The sequence below is a fragment of the Hyperolius riggenbachi genome, chromosome 3 (genome assembly GCF_040937935.1).
Source record: "Hyperolius riggenbachi isolate aHypRig1 chromosome 3, aHypRig1.pri, whole genome shotgun sequence".
Classification (NCBI taxonomy): domain Eukaryota; kingdom Metazoa; phylum Chordata; class Amphibia; order Anura; family Hyperoliidae; genus Hyperolius; species Hyperolius riggenbachi.
Window position 1 is genome coordinate 322718325 of NC_090648.1, and position 16959 is coordinate 322735283.

The window sequence follows — 16959 nt, forward strand, 5'->3', positions numbered from 1 at the left end:
AATGTGTGTTAATTTTAATTTTTTTTTTTTACAGGTGAGTTTGTTTACATGACGTCACTAAGCGTAGCACGCGCTTAGAGTGATGTATCGGGAAGGAGACGGCCAGAAAAAGCTCAGCTTCCGAGAGAAGCTGTCGCTTTTTCAGCGGGGGAGAGGAATTAATGATCGGGCTCCATAGCCCGATACATTGATTCCTTGGCTACCGAATCCGCGGCCGGGAGTGCGCGTGCACGATCGGCCGCGGGGGCGCGCGGTACCGCGCATGGTTCCTGGACGTAGAAACTACGTCCAGGAACCAAAATAGGTTAAGCTAACTCTTAATCCTTAAAATAACTCCAGAGTTAAAGGCCTCAATTCACTAAGCTTGTCCCCTGTCTTTAATAACTCTTCTAGAGTTGTTACCATGGTGATAAGGCATGTAGTATTCAGGAAACATTTTACCTCAGGCAAACCTAAAGTTAACTCTTCTGTCTTTAAGTTAACTCTTCAATCCTTAAAATAACTCCAGAGTTAAAGACAGGCTGTGTGAAAATAACTACAGAGGAGGTAAATTAACTACAGAGGAGGTAAAATAACTACAGAGGAGGTAACTTAAGGAATGAAGAGATAAGATAACTCTCTTACTGTGTGGAGGTAAGTTTTCTCTTGCCTTATTATCTCCAGCATGATCTTAGTGAATTGAGGCCAGAGACAGGCTGTTCATTAACTGCGTGTGAAAATAACTACAGAGGAGGTAAGTTAACTACAGAGGAGGTAAATTAACTACAGAGGAGGTAACGTAAGGAATGAAGAGATAAGATAACTCTCTTACTGTGTGGAGGTAAGTTTTCTCTTGCCTTATTATCTCCAGCATGATCTTAGTGAATTTAGGCCATTGGCCTCAATTCACTAAGATCATGCTGGAGATAATAAGGCAAGAGAAAACTTACCTCCACACAGTGAGAGAGTTATCTTATCTCTCCATTAGTTAAGTTACCTCCTCTGTAGTTATTATGTAGAATTCTGGAGTTATTTTAAAGGGCACCAGAGATGAACGTTTCACACAAAATAAACATATCAGTTGATAGCTTGTAAAGAATAAATGCTCTACCTGATAATTTTGCCGCTCTGGTGTGCCTTTTTTAATGTTTTTTATCCATTATTGCTCCAGGAAAAATCAAATATGGCCGCCGGCATATCCCTTCTCCTTCCGGGTTATCAGTTGTTCTGGATGTGCTGTCTAGGCTATATGAGACTATGCTGCTATCTAGGCTAAATGCAGCCTTTCATCTATGTGCCTTCATTTTGGTATGATGTACAGCTGCCTGTAGGAAGTCTCTCTCATAGGAATGAAACTGCTGTTATTATCAGTATCTAGTGCACACAGAGCACACAGGGATCATATTACAGCCACAGAGCTTCTCTCTCAGGAGCAGCAGCCTCTCCCATGTCATCACAGCTCTCAGTATGCAAAGCAGGAAATCTAAGCCAGGAGAGGGGAAGGCTTGGGCTTGAAAAGACTACACAGAAGAGTGACTCAGCTATAATGGTTCCAGGTCAAACCTCGACTGAATAGTCGGTGGATTCTTATCACAGTTGCTAATAGACTAATTAAGCAGATAACAATGAAACTAAAAGCAGGGTAGGTGTTTACTGTCATGTTCCCACTGATAAATGTAATAAAATACATGAGGGTGCTTCATCTCTGGTTCTCTTTAAGGATTGAAGAGTTAACTTAAAGACAGAAGAGTTAACGTTAGGTTTGCCTGAGGTAAAATGTTTCCTGACTACCATCACCATGGTAACAACTCTAGAAACGTTGTTAAGGACAGGAGATAAGCTTAGTGAATTGAAGCCATTGTCTTTTAAAGCTTATCTCAAGTGTCTGTCAGCCTTCTCTGCGACTTTGAAAGTCGTGGAGTTTAATGGCTCATTTGCATAGATAACTGGGGTTTCTTAAAGGGGCCCATATAATCAGCCGATTTTCTGGCCGTTCGATCGATCAAAATCGATCGATCGCAAATCGGTTGACCGACCGATTGGCGGCCGATTTCGATCGATTTCCATCGAACTGGCAGGGTGGAAAATCTAGGTCGATCTGTTGAGATTGCTTATCATTTTGAATTGGCCCTAATGGAAATCTGATGGCAAAAAAATGCCATCAGATCGATGTTCCATAGATTTCAAACTGAAATCTATTGGAATTCTATCCTAGTAAAAAATGTTCCTAAAACACATCAGATAGATAAAAAATCTATCTGATGATCTATCTGCTGCTAATCTGACGAGTGTATGGCCACCTTAACTCTTCGTTTATTGGAAACAATATTAGACTTGTGTCTCTGCTGCTAATGTTTTTTTCTTAGCTGAACTACACATGCAAATCATAATTTTTTTTGGCTTCAGTGTCTCTTTAACTGGCCTCACCCACACAAAATTGTCCTTGGACTATGATATGCCATGGTAAGGATAAGATGATGAGCTACTGTATGAGGCAGGGCAGTTATTAACAATACAATATACTCTATAGAGTGCTGCAGAAGATAATGGCACTATATAAATACGAGAAAAAAATATTTTTTATCCTTCAAATTGCCTGCATCTCAATGTAACTGAGCATCTATGGATTCCTCCTCTCACAACTTAAAAAGGCTTGGTTATTGACATCTTGGAATAAGATACCACAAGACACCTTCCAGGGTCTTGTGGAGACCATGCCTTGATGGATCAGAGCTGTTTTCACTGCACAAAGAGGACCTACAATACTTAATATTAAAGAAATGTTTTTAATGTTGTGGCTGATCAGCCAGTTGAGTAAATACACACACTTGCTAGCATAGCATCTAGCATTGCCAACAACAGAGTGACACGCAGCTTCATCACTAGCTGAACAAAGCTGATATACAAACAGAGCAGAGCATCACTCTTAATTCTGGTTTCCCATTGGTGTTCTTGTCATTGCGCTGTGCCTTGCCTGCCTTTACACGTATGCGTCCTTACAAGGAAAGCAAGTTTCCCCCTAAGACACATCTAAAAATCCATATATGAATCAATAAATCAAAAAAGAGCATATTTGATCATTTTGATGGAATCTGTCGATAATCTACTGCTCCAAAAATATGTCCGTTTGACAATGTGCAAATGATATTGAGAGATAATTGATCCATTGAGCCAGGAACGCCTAGCAGATCAGCAGTGGGCAATGAACTGTACGGGAAAAATGAACAGAAAGGCATCAGATTGAAGTTAGAATCTTTAAAAAGCTTTGCGGTGCACTTACTGATATTCCTTAATTAGCAGAGCACTCGAGAAATATTAATTTGCTACAGTATCAGCACATTATTAACCCAAGGCCGACCATAATTGCCTCACTGTAATCTTACTAAAAACATTAAAGGTTACAGTTACCAATATGATATGGACTGCCATTTTAGCTCACTATGTACGCTTTAAAGAAGCACTGTAGTGCCATAGTATAATGCAGTAATTGATTCAGAAAGAATACCCACTTTTATGAAAATGTTCCTAGTTTCAGCATCAGAAACACTAGTAGCCCCATCCTAGTGATGCTTACGGTGCGTGTACACACGCACTACTAAAGAGAATGAAGGGCTCGCCAGACCATCCCGCTGGGCGGTCGTTCTCCCGACAGTAGTGCGTGTGTACAGTCTGTCCACTGAGCGGATCGTTCAGAAACAGCCTTATCGGTCTGCAGACAGAGGGTCTGACGGACCAGTCGTTCTCTTTAGTAATGCGTGTGTACACACCTTTAGCCTCACTGGCTTTTGAATACTCAGTAAACAAACATTCCACAGAGATCACCTGCCAGGACTAAAGATGTTGCCACCTGTGATTAAGAGTATAAATCAGGGAGGTGATACATGCTGGGCATACACGGCCCAGATTCTTCTTATCAATCGAGCCGCTGATGGCTCGATTGATAAATTCTGACATGTCCGATCACCTCGTGGATCGATTCCCGGCTCGAGCGGGAATTGATCCGCGCGGGGACGTGCCGGCATCGAGCCGCTGGCTCGTTACCGGCGCATTGACGAGCTGAGTATGCCCGGCATAAGAGTATAAATCAGGGAGAGGAAAGTTGTCCTATGGGGTCCTATGGGAGAAAAGCGCTTTACAAATGTTATTGTATTGTATGTTACAATAGGCAAATACTGACTAAATAATTTATAAATGAATCTTGCAGAAAAAAGAATGTTGCTAATCATGTTATTCCCAGGGCTGTGGAGTCTGAGTAATTTTGGGCACCCAGAGTCAGAGTTGGAGTCGTTGATTTCATAAACTGAGGAGTTGGAGTCGGATGATTGTACAAAATCCACAGCCCTGTTAAGTATTAGACTAAGGAGTCGGAGTTGAAGCCATTTTGGGTACCCGGAGTCGGAGTCGTGGTTTCATAAACTGATGAGTCGGAAGATTTTTGTACCGACTCCACAGCCCTGGTTATTCCCACTACAATTCCTCTTTAACACTAAAGGACAGTCATTGATATGGTCCACCCACCTTCAGGGGAGGTGGTTACACAAGGAGACATGTTTATATGCAATTAAGGGGGGAGGGAGGGGGGGGGGGAATGGAAGAAGCATAATTTCATTCCCATTTACTTCTGTCGTAGTTACCATCAATATTTGGAATTAAGTAAGAAGAATCTAGCTGTACAACATATTCCACTTTCTCCCTAGCAGCCAGCTAGTGTACCTCATTTACATTCTAACCTTCCCCTAGCAAAAGAGTTATACTGCTCTATTTCCAAGACACATCATACACAGGGCCAGGTAATGTCACTCAATCAAGTTTAGTTTCTGTATATGATAGATAATTATATACAGTATATGTACACAGAGGAGGCCATGACTGTTTGTTAAATCCAGAGGCACCACTTCCCACTTATGTTCTCATCTCAAATCTGATTGAAAGCAATAGACTTTTTTGCCTGTGGTAGGTTGTGATTTTTTTGCACATAGGTTTCAGGTTTTTTTTTTAATCTTTCCTTCTGTAGAATTATTCTGAGATGGTAACACCCCCTTACCTATTTAAATTCGCCCTTTGGTACCGTATATATTTTAAGAAAAAAAAAATCTGTCATAACTAAACAGGATTCCCACTGAGCCCCCTCAAACTTCATATGACTTCGTAGCTGCTGTGTCAATGTGGGCAATGCCACCTTTGCAGATCTAGTGTTATGTCACCACCCAGTGATGCAGTTTATACAGCTCTCCTTCAAAAACTACTGCATGAAATGATCTGCAAAGATCATTTTAAGCTATACTTATTTAAAGTGTGTACTGACTGCCAATTGAAATGGACAGAACCCTAATTATATTAAAAATAAAAAATCCTGACAGACGGCAATTTCTAAAATGCAAGTATAATTTCATATAAAGAGATATATTTCTCAGACAAATATTTGTAGCAGTGACATCTGGCTCATAAATCCATTGCACAGTTACTGTTAATTATGTCAGCAACTTAAATGGTCTATAAACTTGCATTGTAGTTGCTATAATCTGCTGTTACTAAAGAACCGATTGCAGCAGCTAGAATACACGTTTGTGGAGCTCCCAGTTGCTTTTACCATGTCGGTGAGCAGATGGGGTGACCAATGACATGCAAATAATTCCAAGTTACTTCAAATTTATAAGATAAATGTATGAAAACGCTTGCAGTTTGAAAATGGACCATGGACCAATCAAATGCTACGCCTTTATGTTCAAGCTGCATAAATTTGCATAAAATTAGCATGTTCATTTGCATGTCATTAACCTTCCACCGCTAGCAATAACTTCACTAGAAACCATTATCAACTATAAGGACTAGTTCCCAGCGCTTTTCCCAATTGTGATCACATTGCGATCTGTATTAAATCACAATCTTGCTGCATGCAGCACTTCTGAGTGACTATGTTTGAAGGAAGGCTTCAAAATCACTAGGAAAAATCGCTTTGAAAAATGTTACAAAATCGCAATCACTGAGTAATTGTGGTTTGTGAAAGACCCAGGTACAGTATTCAATTTGATTAAATTATTGCCTCCCTCTAGTCACGTAAGCTAAGCAAAAGTGAGTAAAATGATCCTGCTTTTTAAATCAATAATAATAATAATAATAATAATAAGACAGTTATGGCTACTACCGCTGTGACACCTCGACTGCAAATATTTGCTCTTTTTGCGTACTTTGGAGAGCTTGCCATTCAAACCACACCTCCTTCCCTGCTAGACATGTTCCCTCCCCTCCAAAGCAATAGAGACTGAGTAGCAGCTTGGTGACACCCTTGAACTGTATCCTGTTTGGGAGGGCTGTTGTCATCAAAATAAAGGCATTGAAGATTTTTTTAATCAGTTATACTCTATTCCCATGACAAGGAAGTGGTAGTTTATTTGAGACTGAACAGGCATCCTAAATTGAGGTACACAATCAGGTTTTTTTTTTGGGGGGGGGGGAGTAAACCCTATTTTACACAGAAAAAAACCCTGTATATGCCTCCACACTATCAGTGAATGTCTTTAAAAAAAAAAAAAAAAAAAAGTTACAGATTGCCCAGCAAGCCCACAGTGAACCGGGAATCCTAGGAGTCTGTAAGGGTCTGAAAAAGACCGAAAAGCCCCCTTACTAAGATGATATGAAAATAAGAAGTTTCCCTTCTTAAAACAGAAGGTATTTGTGATTAAGCAAATCTAATTGCTAAATGCTAGGTTTCCAACATACTCTGTGAAAAAAAGATGAAGTTACAGTATAGATTATACTGGGTAGTATAATCTACTGAGGAAAAACTGAGCACATACCTTTATATTGCAGACTGTAGGTACAAAGTGTTGAGGAAAAACCTATAATCCAGGCAAGCTTTATCCAGAAGCACAATATGTTTACATACACGCAGCCTATCTTGATGTTATCCAACTGTGCAAACCACCCTGCATTGCTCATTTGTGCAACCAAATTTTTGTTGCAAAGTGACCACTTTCTTATGTGTTTCCATAATTAAATGCATTGTGGCATTTGCACAGTAGTCAGGGTTGAAACATTCCAAGAGATGGGAAAGTTGATGTGCCCCAATTTTATATCCTCACTTTATAATTGAATTCCTTAGAATGGTCGAGATTTCCTGAGATTACTCTCCACTGTGTTTCCTGGCAATTAGCCTTTTATACTGAAGATTACTTATGTAAAATGTACGTGTTTAACTCTAGCCTATTCCAAATCATCATTCCACATTGGCAGGCAACTCCAATTAAAACTCCTAGTTTGCATCGCAGATCCGGTATCAGTAAGAGGCCATTTTGGGCCCTGTTCAGCCTTCTTCTTTACCCTAAAATAAACTGACCAAAAACCCTACATAAACAGACAAGTCGGATTTAAAATGCCAAGATAAGAAACAATTTATTATAGAGAAGAAAAATCTCTCATTTAAAATAGAAATCTGTACATTTTTTTGCCACAATCAATATACATGAACTGTACAAATTTACAGCAGTTCATAATTTATCAAATAAAAGAGGACTAACAAAGTTCACAAAATAGATGGTGCCTTGTGGAAAAAACTTTTACCCAATTAAGTACAAGAAATTACAAAGCAGAACTTCACTTTCTAAAAATAAGAAGTTGACTCCATATTAGAAAACTACAAGCTAGGAAATGTACAGATAAGCTGGCTGGTGAGAACGCCATAGTTCAGACAGTGTCCTTCTTAGGTATTTTTAAAGCCTGTAGACAAGGCAGGGCAAAACAAAAATAAAAATATGTATATTTAACGTTCAAGTTCATTTCACAATATGAAGGATACTCAAGTATGTTTTTGGCAGACTTACAAATATTTTATCTCATGCCTATATACATCTATCCCTATTTTCAGTGCAAGTCACGTCTGCCATGTACAATTCCAGTAAGTGTCATATTCCCAACTCCTCACCTTGCTACTGAGCTGCCAGAAATAGTAACATTGAAGACATTAGTGCAAGTTATGCTCTGCAAAAAAACAGCAGAGTAGAAAATAAAAATCATACAAACACATTGAGCTTTGGGTTCACAGGTTAAGGGGCATCTGCTCACTCTGCTTTGGGCAAACATCTGCCACCTAGCAAGTTCAGGCTGTCCTTACTCCATTGTAAACACAACCTGATCTTATCTAATCACAGTAGTTATTGATTTTGGAGTCACTTCCCCATTTAAAAGCCCTGACCATACATGGGAAATACAACCTTGCACTACCAGGTGATAAAAGCACCAAAGCAGAGTGAGCACATAATACATATGATCACCGACTGTTTCTTGTGATAAACATATTGGGGCTGATTTGCAAAGGAAAGTGCAAGTAAAAACTGAAACAGTTGCTGAGGTTTCTCCAAGTAACTGTTGCAGTTTTTTTTTGTAGGTTGTCTTTGTAAATCAGCCCAATTGCCTTTTCATACAGGCTGTTAAATTACTTAAAAGTACTGTCCAAACCATGGCACTTTCACATCCGTAAGAACTACTTCTATTTTGTGCCCAATCTTCACATCTGTGACACTGTACTTCACGATCCATCCCCATAGGAGCCCTCCCAAATAGACATTATTATTCCATCTGTTACAAGATGATCCAGCCATCGACTACTGTATATCTTAACCAGATACAGTCATCATGTTGTATGTTTTAGAGGGACTTGTTCGACCAAGAAGAAGTTCATCTTTACAGCTGATTCTGCTCTCAACCAGAGGCAAGCTTCCATTGTGACTACTGCTGCTTGATGGTACAGCTTCATAAAGTACACATATGGAACCATCCTCACCAATGCGATAAGAGACTTCATAGGGATCAATCCACAAGGTGAGTTCACTTGGCAGAAGTTTGAACATTTCTCGGCTGCTCAGTCCAATACGGTCTGCTGCTTGCCCTATCAAGGGATCCATCTTATGGTTTATCCGAATGCAACGATAGGCAGAACCTTTAGAAGGTTTCTCAGGAAACCAGTGATGTCTATAGTGGTCTAGGGAGGGAGAAAAACAAGAACTTGTTCACATATGTACCAAAACAAAACAGAAGCACAAGAGAAAACTAAATCAAGTAAAACAAACAAACAAACAAAAACCATCATTGGCATGTTAAGCTTGAGGATCACTGGAATATATATTATGAAAAAAGGAATTATATATAGACATGATTATTAAACATAATCCATGTAACCAGAATAGATTTTTATTATTTTTATGATCAAATACAAAATAGTGCACCTAGTTTATAAACCTACTTCCTCCTCTAGTGAAATAAATGATTGGCCCCTATGGACACTGCTCTTTTCTGCAGTCAGTACAATACTGAATAAATTAGGTTGGTTGATTTTGCATAAGTATGGAGTTTATTATTCTTTTCTGGGGAGCTGACTGAAGTCATGCTGCCATACCCCTGTTTTCTCAGTACAATAGAGCTGCTGTTTAGAGTAAAAGCGAGCCCAGCTAAAGCATAGATCCATATAAAAGAAACACAAAGCCCTAACAGAATGGCAACAGGACTGATAAACATCTCTGTGTTGCCTAGGCACGTTTCACAGCAGTCTTGTGACTTTGTTTGTTAGCAGCCTGCACAAAGTGCCTGACACAAATAAAAAAGGATGAGGGAAGCATGTCCCCATATAAATGTGGTCACATGCAAGCAAAGAAAAAGCATAAAAAAACTATGTTGAGGGTGAAAATGCTTCAAAAAAATGTACATTGAACCTCTGAATAATCCCACCACAAAGAAAGAGCAAAAGGTCTTCATACTAGCACAAAAACCTATAAATGTAATTTAAGTCTGATATAACCAGATGTAATGTACCCTCCACTTAGAAAATAATTAGGTGATGTGCCTCAACATGTCTGTAATTAGACCTGAGAAGGAAATTCGTCACCGATGGCGATGGGCACAAAGCTGCAGTGTAGGCAGGAAGGACATACAAGGCTGTACTTTCCAACCACTGGGGGAAGAAGTGGTCAATGTACAACAAAGAGTTGGAAAAACAAACAACTCCTCAACTGCCTGTCCTGACTACTTTCCATCTACCATATAAATGTGTTTAGTCTAAGCAGCAGCTAAAAAACAAACGTAAAGCACACACAGCAGAAACGATGGGGAAAAATAAAAGTCAAAATACAACACAATGGGAAAATATTCTCATCAAAACAGCTCATATTATTTAGCATCAAGCTATTTTTTTCTTCTCTCTTTAATTTGGATACGTATCGGGCTGCCTCTGAATAAAGCCTGGTACACACTTTCAACAATGATTGGGCAATCAATGAACAATGTTACTACCTCCATGTAGTATGAGGGTTTACCTACACAATATGCTCATAGTATTCAATATCTGTTGACCCTCATATTACATGGAGGTGAGAAAAGTGTCCAGTGTATGGCCAATCAGAATTTAAAGTGTTTACCAGGCTCTTCTATTTGTAAAGTTCTGGATAATACAGACACCTACACATAAGGGTAAAAAAATAGATACACGCTCAAACTTGATACACAAGTATAGCAAAAGAAAGAAACATAGAGATCTGCTAATCGCAGGCTGTCGAATATGCAGTATGTATATGCTGCAGTGCATACAGATCTAGTTCAGGTTACAACACACACAAACAATAAAGGGGAGAACCTATAGGTCCCTATTGCTACTGTCACATATAGGCAGCAGTGTCTAGGAACAGGCAAGCAGGGGGAGGGGACATTGACAGCCTGTCTTACCTGATAGCAGCTCTTGCAAGGACTGGTTGAAGGTCTGCAGCTCCCGATCATTGGTGAGCCCCTTAGTGCGTAGGAACTTGGAGATAAAGGCCACAGCCGCGATGATTTCTGGCTTCATGTTGACTCGGGCGTAGTGGGAATACATGGAGGCTGCTGGGGGCGCCACAATGGAAGATGGTCACTTTTTTTCCACTTGAAATTTTTTAGGATGGGGATCTATTTTTAACTTTTGCGATTTTTTTTTTGTTTACTTATTTTGACTTTTTTGTTTGTTGCTTTGTGTTTATTAGAGCCGAGCTGGCGCTTGTGTCATGGCCAGTGCCTGGGACTGCTGGTTGTTAGAGTTACGGATTCCAGCTAACATCACGGGAGGGAGGAGGACACACCACCGTCCGGCTACCACAGCCACTAACCTCCGCTCACCCCTTTGCACGCAGACAGTGAAATGACTCGGAGCGGAGAGCCGATATATTCGCTACGACACAGCAGGAAATGACGCAGATCAGGCGGGGCCCGCAGAGCAGCCCTATGAGAAGATCGCACCATGATGACGCTGCTGTGTTGCAGGGAGGACAAGGCTGGGCTGACGTAATCCTTCTGCAAACAAACGGGAAGGCAGAGCGAATTAAAAAAAAAATTCCCCTCGTAAACGAGCCCATTCGGGCCGAGCAGTAGAGATGGGAAGTTCGGATCTTTTCAATGATCCGGATGATTCGAATCGGATCATTGAAGAGATCCGGATCTTTGATCCGAATCTCGGATCATTTTACTACCGAAGCATTCGGGGGTGAAATGGATAGCAGGACAGGTCTTTCCCTGCTGTGGACAGGAGAAGGGGAGGGGGATGGACACACAGAGAAGGGGAGAAGATGGACAGAGGGCAGGGAGTGGACAGAGAAGGGAGGAGGGAAGCAGAGAGCAGAAATGTTTGCTTGCACACAATACCCACATGCTGCAATCATACGCTGTACATGTATTTCACCTATATGTTCATCTGTATACTTTGAAAGAAAAGGTCGCACAGTGAAAGAAACCATTCCCAGAAGATAAGTGCAGCTGTTTAGTGCCGAGTGCAGGAGGATCATATTGCCTTTCAATCACACTGTCTGCAAAGTTACTGAGCTGTGTTGAGCCAAAAGCTTCCAATGTGATCACTGTGCACAACTACGGAACAGACAGCCTGTAATGAGCAGCACGTTATAGCCAGTATGTGTGCTCTACACATATCTGGCAGTGGCACCCATGTCCCCTCTACCTGTCCCTGCAAGGCTGGCTCCCCTGAGTCCCCTCCAACAGAGCAATCCATCTCAGCTCTGCTTGCTTCCAGGACCCTGCTGCCCGCTGAGAGGGGGCGTGTTGCTCCTGGCCCCGCCCCTTTTGCGATCCGAATCACTCATTTTGATGATTCGGATGATCGACTCATAAAATAGATTCGGATCAAAGATCCGAATCGTTCATGATCCGGACAACACTACCGAGCAGCTGCACCGGGACGCCATTTACGGGATGTTATGTTACGCAGCCCCGCTGCACACCCGTCCATTCTCGTAATACGTGTGTAAATGCCGCTTTGCTGGATGTACGCACCCAAGTCAACATGTCACGTTTGTGCCCGTTGTTTGTGTTATTTATTATTTATTGTATTTATTGTATTTATAAAGCGCCAACATATTACGCAGCGCTGATCGGTGAATAAGTAGAGCAAACAAGCCAGAGTAGATGTATTATATGCTAAAAGTGCCCATACATCTAGCGATGATAGGCAGATTCGACCAAGAGACAGATCTCTGAGCACAGAGATAGATCTATTGGCTGCCCATACACTGCAGGCCGATTCCCGATCTATTTCAGCATGACATTTTTAGGGAAGCGGCCTCGGGGTGTCTGCATTGATTTCCACATTGGTGGCCTACATGACTACCGGTGTTGTGGAATGTAAGTGACTTCAAATACATGCCCCATAAGCAACAAAATTGGGGGCGGAAATCAGTGCAGACTCTATGGACAACGTCAGGGGGGACAACTGATACTGCAGTGATTATTATTATTATTATTTAGTATTTATATAGCGCCGACATATTACGCAGCGCTGTACAATGTATATATATATATCTTGTCACTAACTGTCCCTCAAAGGAGCTCACAATCTAATCCCTACCATTGCCATATGCCTATATTATGTAGTGTAAGTACTGTAGTCTAGGGCCATTTTTTAGGGGGAGCCAATTAACTTATCTGTATGTTTTTTTTTTTTGGAATGTGGGAGGAAACCGGAGTGCCCGGAGGAAACCCACGCAGACACGGAGAGAACATACAAACTCTTTGCAGATAGTGCCCTGGCTGGGACTCGAACCAGGGACCCAGCGCTGCAAGGCGAGAGAGATAAACCACTACGCCACCGTGCTGCGCCCAAGGCTTCTGGGGGCCCTAGGCCTCCCAAAGCGCTGGAAGATCTGTATGTGCTGGCTGCGGGCCTGTGGCTCACTAACCAGCACACCACGTTCCAGCACTGAGAGAAGAGTGACATAAGCGCTTGAACGTGGGGAGCAGATGAGTGAGCTCGCTACAGCGGACTTTCTATACTGGGGCACAACCTATATCTGGCTTCAGGCTACCTATACTGGGCCACCACCTATACCTGGCTACCTATACTGAGGCTGGAACCACCTATACCTGGCTACCTATACTGAGGCTGGAACCACCTATACCTGGCTACCTATACTGAGGCTGGAACCACCTATACCTAGCTACCTATACTCGGGTACCGCATCACCTATACCTGGCTACCTATTCTGGGGCACCACCTATACTTAGCTACCTTTACTGAGGGCACCACCTGTACCTGGTTACCTATACTGGGACACCACCTATACTTGGCTACTTATACTGGGATGCCTATAGCTTGCTACCTATACTAGGGGCACTGGTACCTGGCTAACCTATACTGGTGCACCACCCATATCAGGCTACCTATACTGGGGGCAACTATACCAGGCTACCTATACCGGGGCACCACCTATAGCTGGCTATTTATACTGGGGGAACCTATACCTAGCTACCTATACTGGGGGCACCTATGCCTGGATACCTATACTGGGGGCACCTGGCTAAGGCAGGTTGACGAGCTGAGACCTAAGGGGACAAGAGGTAACACAGGCGGACAAAAGGGGCACAGGGAGAAAAGAGATGAGACGGGAACATGAGGTCACACAGAGGGACACAAAAGAGGCTCAAATTGAGGTGAGACAGAGGGGGACAAAAGAGGCACAGGAAGAAAAGAGGGGGACAAAAGAGAACGCATAAGAACAGACCTACAAGTCCCTATCTCATTTGAAGTCACCAGGGACTACCTGTATTTTGCTAGTATTTGGCTCCACCCACAACATGTCATGGTCACGCCCACTTTTGCCACATCAAGCTGTGCATGCCGCTTTCTTCAGTGTTGAAACCATGCACGTTTTTCGGTGCAGCACACTTCGCGCACTGACACGGGGGTGGGGTGGCTAGTGGGCGGGCACAGCAACCAGTGGGTGGGCCGAGGCCTGATGATGTGTGAGGGCCTCCAGAATTTCTGATGGCGACCCTGGACAACATGACGGCTAAAGTATAACTGTACGGCGCCAGGGGGCACATAAAACATTTGGAGGACAGCAGCCAGGTTCTCTTTTGTGTTCATTCACGATTATTGCCCACCGTTACTGACGCGCACCCGATCGAGTACGGCGGCCTAAGATTTCCGAGCATGTCCAATGGATGCATGCCACCAATTCTTTTCAGAAAGGAACACAGTGGATTTGTGTAAGTGTATCGGCCAGCTTAATAGTGGCTCTGGTAGTATTCTGAAGTCAGGCTGAGATAACTAAACACTGCCAAACACTAGAGGGCTTTATTCTGATGTGCCCAAAAGATAGATTCCCCTCTGATTGACATCTGATTAGAGAGGGATCTATTGCTGCCACACACTGCACATTGATTTTTAATAGATTTCAGTATGGAATATATTATTGCTTCCCACTATTTGTTTTGTATTATGTATAGCACCATAGATGTTGGCAGTATAAATAATGATTGCAGCCACTCAGCCAGCTGGTCCCCTGCTATACTGCTTGACCCCACTTCCCTGTACAGAGTATTTGTGCAGCAAAGAACTCTGCCCACTTCTCCAGCTGTGTCGCTCTTTTCCCTGCCCTGCTGTCATCTCCTGATGCCTGTACCCCATGACCTGGCAGCATGTATGGTATACCACAGGGTCACAACGGGTACCAGGAGATGATAGCAGCACAGAAGGAGAGGTGAATGAGACTGCTTGGCTGCGCAAATACTATGCAGAAGGCTCTGGGGAGAGCCACATTAGGGGGGGCATCATCAGCTCTAGGCCCCCTGCATAGATACCATCGCTCCACCCTCCCCTGAAATTGCAGTCGAGCAGCATGTTGGTGGAACAATCTTAAGCAGATTTGATCACAGTGATTGAGTCTGCTGAGGAATGTCTCAGTGTATGGGCATCTTCACCACCAAAGTAATGTACAGACAAGTTGTTAGTGAAATTGCCTGATTTTGAGTCACTTGGCCAACAACTGGGATAGTTTTCACTGAACCGCCTAAAAAAACACCCCTTACGTGATTTTGTTTACGAGGGTTGGTATAAGCTACATATACACTGTGGAAATTTGTAGCCCATAATCGTCTTTTGTGATCACGTTGGGTGACAGTTCACCTATGATTGCTGTATAGACGTGACCTGTCTACCTGTCCAGCAGCACACTGTGTTGTATGAGGAATGGGCAGGACATGAGGATTTTAAAGGAGAACTGTAGTGAGAGGTATATGGAGGCTGCCATATTGATTTCCGTTTAAGCAATACCAGTTGCCTGGCAGCCCTGCTGAGCTATTTGCCTGCAGTAGCACACCAGAAACATGCATGCAGCTAATCTTGTCAGATCTGACAAAAAATGTCAGAAACACCTGATTTACTGCATGCTTGTTCAGGGTCTAGGACTAAAAGTATTAGAGGCAGAGGATCTGCAGGTTAGCCAGGCAACTGGTATTGCTTAAAAGGAATAAATACGGCAGCCTCCATATACCTCTCACTACAGTTCTCCTTTAAACACAGAGCTCTGAAGAGGGGGGCAACTTGCATACAGTAGCCTGTCTCTTGAACCATTCATGAATTGTTTGCAGTGACAAGTAGGCAGATACATATTTATGAGGTTTTGGAAATAGCTGATACTGAGAAGGGGTTTGGCCAGAGGCATTACTATAGGGGAAGCAACCACAGAGTGTCCCCAGGCTACTTACATTTTTTTCTTTTTTTTTATACAAAATTCCTTCCATATGAGGTGCTGTTGTGGTGACACTAGTATTACCGGCTGGTGTCTCAAATGGGTAAGTGAGAAAGGGGCAAACTAATGGCTGAGAACCATTAAATGTTTGCTGGGGGGTGGCACTATGATTTGTCATTATATCCCTACGAGGAATAGTGTTCTTCCAGACATGCATGGCAAAGTCCGAGCAGTGCACAATAGCAGCTTAGCAGTGTCCTTGCTTGTATCCTGCTTCCCCATGTGTGTCCTGTCTTGACATTTTCGCTGTGTTGTACTCTAGCCTTTCGGTGTCCTTCAAATTGTGTGTGGGCTTTTTTCAGTTCCCTCTACAGTATGTTCTCTACATCAAAGGCTTTCTAGAACATGTTTCTTTTTTTTCCAGTTAAAGAGACTGTACTTGCGTCATGACCACAGACAGCAACCAGTTGCACTGTGACTACTGACAGAGATTTTTATTGTGACCACAGACACCAAGTGATTACACTGTAATAGCTAAAGCCTCATAGTGTACGAGACATATTGCCAGTCAGAGATATCGAGACCAGATCCCACAGGTGCCACTGCGGGTCCTTGGTTGTACCGATGAGTCACTAGCGGGCAAGTTAGCGACATGTTCTGTTGAGGGGGGGGGGGGGGGGGGGGAGCACGGACCAGTGATGCTGTGACATCCTGTGGGCGCAGAGTAGGCGGAGAGAACAATGCTCTTGTCCGTTGCTCCACCAAAGCCTTCTGCCAGGCTGATCTCAAGGGCTGCTGTACACACACTGGATTCTCAGTAGAAGCCCCTCGGCTGTGTTTCATCTAGCGTGTGCACGGGTCTTTACAGGGTCCATAACTACTTACATGAACTAAAACCTGGATTGCACTTTGTCCTCTGTCAGGTGTTTATATTTGCCTACATTGTTATTCTTTCCCCCATTCTCTAATGCTGGGCATACACGGCTTG

The 16959-nt window shown here is 42.7% G+C and overlaps 1 protein-coding gene across 1 annotated transcript; it reads right to left on the reverse strand.

Moving 5' to 3' along the window:
• Positions 1-7345: 7345 nt before the first annotated feature.
• LOC137563835 (protein BTG1-like) lies at positions 7346-11143 on the reverse strand. The gene is made up of 2 exons (XM_068276818.1): positions 10690-11143; positions 7346-8956 (listed from the first exon to the last, which is right to left on the reverse strand). The coding sequence occupies exons 1-2, from the start codon at positions 10832-10834 to the stop codon at positions 8592-8594; spliced, it is 510 nt and encodes a 169-aa protein (XP_068132919.1). The 5' UTR covers positions 10835-11143; the 3' UTR covers positions 7346-8591.
• Between the last annotated feature and the right edge of the window lie 5816 nt (positions 11144-16959).